Source organism: Triticum urartu, chromosome 2A, assembly GCF_056163025.1.
Source record: "Triticum urartu cultivar PI428250 chromosome 2A, HENAU_Tu73, whole genome shotgun sequence".
NCBI classification, from domain to species: Eukaryota; Viridiplantae; Streptophyta; class Magnoliopsida; order Poales; family Poaceae; genus Triticum; species Triticum urartu.
This window is the reverse complement of record NC_141874.1, coordinates 746,556,414-746,560,121: the sequence shown is the minus strand read 5'-3', so window position 1 is coordinate 746,560,121 and position 3,708 is coordinate 746,556,414. Positions and strand designations below refer to the sequence as shown.

General features: G+C 55.3%; 1 protein-coding gene across 1 annotated transcript; it reads right to left on the bottom strand.

The window, feature by feature from the left end:
* LOC125534628 (protein ASPARTIC PROTEASE IN GUARD CELL 2) lies at window positions 1–2,475 on the bottom strand. The gene has a single exon (XM_048697802.2). It carries the CDS (start codon window positions 2,469–2,471, stop codon window positions 882–884), a length of 1,590 nt encoding a protein of 529 aa, XP_048553759.2. The 5' UTR covers window positions 2,472–2,475; the 3' UTR covers window positions 1–881.
* Between the last annotated feature and the right edge of the window lie 1,233 nt (window positions 2,476–3,708).

Genomic DNA, 3,708 nt, shown 5'->3' with positions numbered 1-3,708 from the left:
GGCACCACCACAGCAGCCACTCAATAATAGAATAACAAATCACCTCCTCACCCGAGCTCGACGCGCTAATAAATAGCTTTGCGGACCTCCAAGGTGGCTCCCCAAAAGTGAAAGCCATTGTCGTTGAACGAATCGGACCATTGCAACATCCCGGACACGCCATCGAACTCCATATCTAACACCCGACCATGACTAAGACGCCGAAGGAGGAAACCACACCTGCCATCCATCAACCATGAACCCAACACACGTTTCGTCTTTCAGATATTGTCGATGCAGACCACGATCTGCATCCGCTCCTGGACTACCTTCCAAGCTCCGCGCCGATGCTGGAGCAGCCGCTGTCGCAACATTGGAGCCCGAGAACACATGTCCACCACGAGGATGCCGCTGTCACACCATCCGTGCTTGAACAGACTGTATTCCAAATCCATCCCCAACGATAAGACCAATTGTCTCACCGGGGTAGGATCTGAAGAAATTTATTCAATGCCGCCATCGCCGCCGCTGAAGCCAAGACGATGAACAACCTAAAAAAAACTAAGCTACTTTGGCCTAAAGCTATCCACACATGTGAATCCGACGACCCCCCTCATCACCGACGACCGAGGTCGTCGACGGAGAGGAGCCGGCGGAGAACGGTGGCGGAGCGCGAGTCCCTGGCGGCGGAAAATTAAATTTCTTTTCCTGTCTTCGAGAGGAGGATACTTACAAAGTTCCTTTGCTTATCTCCACTAGACTCTTAATTAGTGAGTAGCACGGAGTACCTACATATATGTATATACTGTACAATACGATCCCATCCTGCAGCTGTATATATACGCGCGCCTTTGAGATCCTCAACGTGGGACGTGGCAGCAGAGCTAGTAGCTAGGCTTGTGCTAGCACGTAGTTGGTCCGAAGCCAACATAGCCAGTGGCGGAATCGACGGTGATCTGGATCCCTTGCTGCTGTATGTTGCCGAGGATGGACAGCCCGGACGCCGACGCCGCGAACGCCAGGCAGTACACGCCGCCGCCCATCTCCACCAGCAGGTTCCTCGCCGGCAACGTCAGCGCTGCGCCGTCGCGCCCGAAGTAGAGGGCCACCGTCGGCACGCGCACGCTCGCGTACCCACTCAGGTCATAGCACGTGTCCAGCAGCGACACGCCCGGCGAGCGCGGGAGGCCGCCGCCGACGGCGTCCGCGAACGCGTCGCGCAGCGCCGCGTAGGCGTCGGGCGGGAGCCGCGTCACGGCCGTGCCGGTGTCCATCACCACGCCTCCGCCGCCGTCCTCGGTGAGGTCGAAGAGCCCGTCCTGCAGCGGGAGCCTCTCGCCGCCGACTCCCAGCCCCGTCAAGCCCACGTAGTAGAAGCTCGGCTCCTGCGCGTTGCGCAGCAGGGGCACCCACACGGCGCCCACCGGCATGGCGTCGTCCCGGCCGAGCACGAGCGACCCGGCGCCGGCGTCGGCGCCGCGGCTGGCGAGGCAGTAGCTGAAGGCGCCGCCTGCCGCGCCGCCGAGCTGCCCGACGAGCGACATGGGGCCCCAGCCGAGGCCGAGCAGGCCGGCCGCCCCGACGAAGAGTCCGCGGTTGCGGTGGCCGCAGCCGATTGCGACGCCCTGCACCGGCGTGCTGTCCCCGAACGTGAGCGTCTCCATCGCCAGCACGCCCTGGGTGTACGACCCGTCGCCGTAGGACACCTGGTACCGGCACGCTCCGGAGTCGGCGCAGCCTGATGACCCGCCGGGCAGGGTCCGGCAGACGCCCGAGCCGCACGGCACGACGGTGAAGGACGCCGACGCGGCCGGGTCGAAGAGAGGGTCGGACTGCTGGTAGCACTCGGCACAGGGGCGGCACTGCACCCAGATGACGTCGCTCCCGGAGTCCAGGACCAGGTACTGCTCCGTGGGCGGCGACCCCACGCCGACGCGGACGAAGTACTCGCCGCTGCCCTCGGAGATGCCCGACACAACCTCCGACCCCACCTCCGTCGTCATGGTCGTAGGCGAGAGGCGACGCTGGAGGTACTCTGCCCGCGCGCCGTCCCTTGCCGCGAGACCAAGCATGGCGTGCCGCGTCGACGGGTAGGTCCTGCCGGAGACGGCGTCGCGGTGCAGCAGCGCGAGCGAGGGGCGGCCATCGCGGCGCGACGATGACGATGAGGACGGTGACGTGGCCGCAGCCATGGTGAAGTTGCGAGGGTCGATGTAGTGGAACCACAGTGACGAAGCCGAAGCGCCGGACATGATCACGGCGGAGACGAAGACGACGTACATGGGGAGAGGCGTGACGGGCATTGCAGCGTGCATGGCCATGGTGCGCACGTACGCTTTCAAGGGAGCGATATCTTGGGTCCCAAGCGTTTGTGGAAACGATGAGACTTTACTTAGAGCTGAGGAGCTAGGTAGCAGAGGCCCGGAGGATTTATGAGTTCCGCGGTGTGTGGGTGGCAAGTGTGTTGTGCAGCACTGGCTCGTGTGCTTCATGCATAACCTTTCGGCTCTTGTTTGTTTGCCACGGCAATGCACACTGTTTTTTTACTTTTTTTTAAAGACGGCAACGCACACTGTTGATAAAGTCCTTTTTTGTTTTTGAGGGGATGATGAAGTCCATTTGATGGTAACGTCGAAGGCAAATTAGTGAGCTGCAGTTAGTTTTGACCAGTTTTAATGCTCGCATTTGCTAATTTGCATCTTGATGAGAATTAACAGTCTCATCTAACTTTATGCCATTTGATTTGGCATGGCAGTTTTAGTTGAGAGGGAGAGGGGAGAGGTGGCAGTTTATTCAGGTGACATGGCAGTTTCTCTTTTTTTTTTAAAAAAAAATATCGTCGTTTGATCTCATTTTACAACTAAAAACTGCCAACAAAGATGGTTCGCTTCCTATCCCTACTACAACAAACGTTCGCCAGCTACCATTGCCGTTTTATTTTACATGGAGATTTGTCTGTATTTTTCTTTTTTTTCCTTTTTAATGCTAATACCATTTAGATGAGACTTAGTTAATTCTCATATAGACCTTTAATGATTGGAACTTTTAGAATGCATGATGTGTTTCCTCGGCTAAATAGAAAGGCCTTCTGCATGTAGATTTGATCCACGTGCCTTTTGTCCTTCATCTTTAGGGACCAGGCGATCGATTTTTAAGGAAGGATGTGGCTAGATTTTAGTCGACCGAGAGTTAATCAATTCTTAGTCAAGTGACATAATATATAAAAAAGAAGAACATAAAAAGTAATAAAAAAGCTGCATGGATCTCCACATAAGATCGTACGAATATAGTATTGACTGAGACTACTTCAGCAATATCGTTTAAGAAAACTTTGGGTTGATTTTACTAAGGCTATTGAAATTCAACCGCCGCCCTTCCTTCACCTCTAATGCAGTAGTGCTCTTCTTCCTTCTCACATTGTTCCCCAAAACTGATCTGGTCAAATCCCTTCCTCCCCAGCGGTGATGTCCTAGTGAGCCCTTGCATTGCAACGTCCCCATCTTGAGGTCGGGCGATGTTTCTCATGCCACGCATATAATAAATGGGGCAATGCTAGACCTACGTAAGGTCTCTTACGTGTTCTACGTAAACAACAACGTGGAGAAGGATTATTGGATCGATTAGGAGGGAAGGGGCCCATCCCCATTAAAATCAGAGGGCCGACAGGTTATGGCATGGAAAATTACGTAGCCTTTCGTAGCCCCTTCGTAGGTGTAGGATTATCGTAAT

Excerpts from the sequence above, each read along its gene's own strand:
- LOC125534628 (XM_048697802.2), bottom strand. The coding sequence starts at position 2,471 with ATGAAGCACACGAGCCAGTGCTGCACAACACACTTGCCACCCACACAC.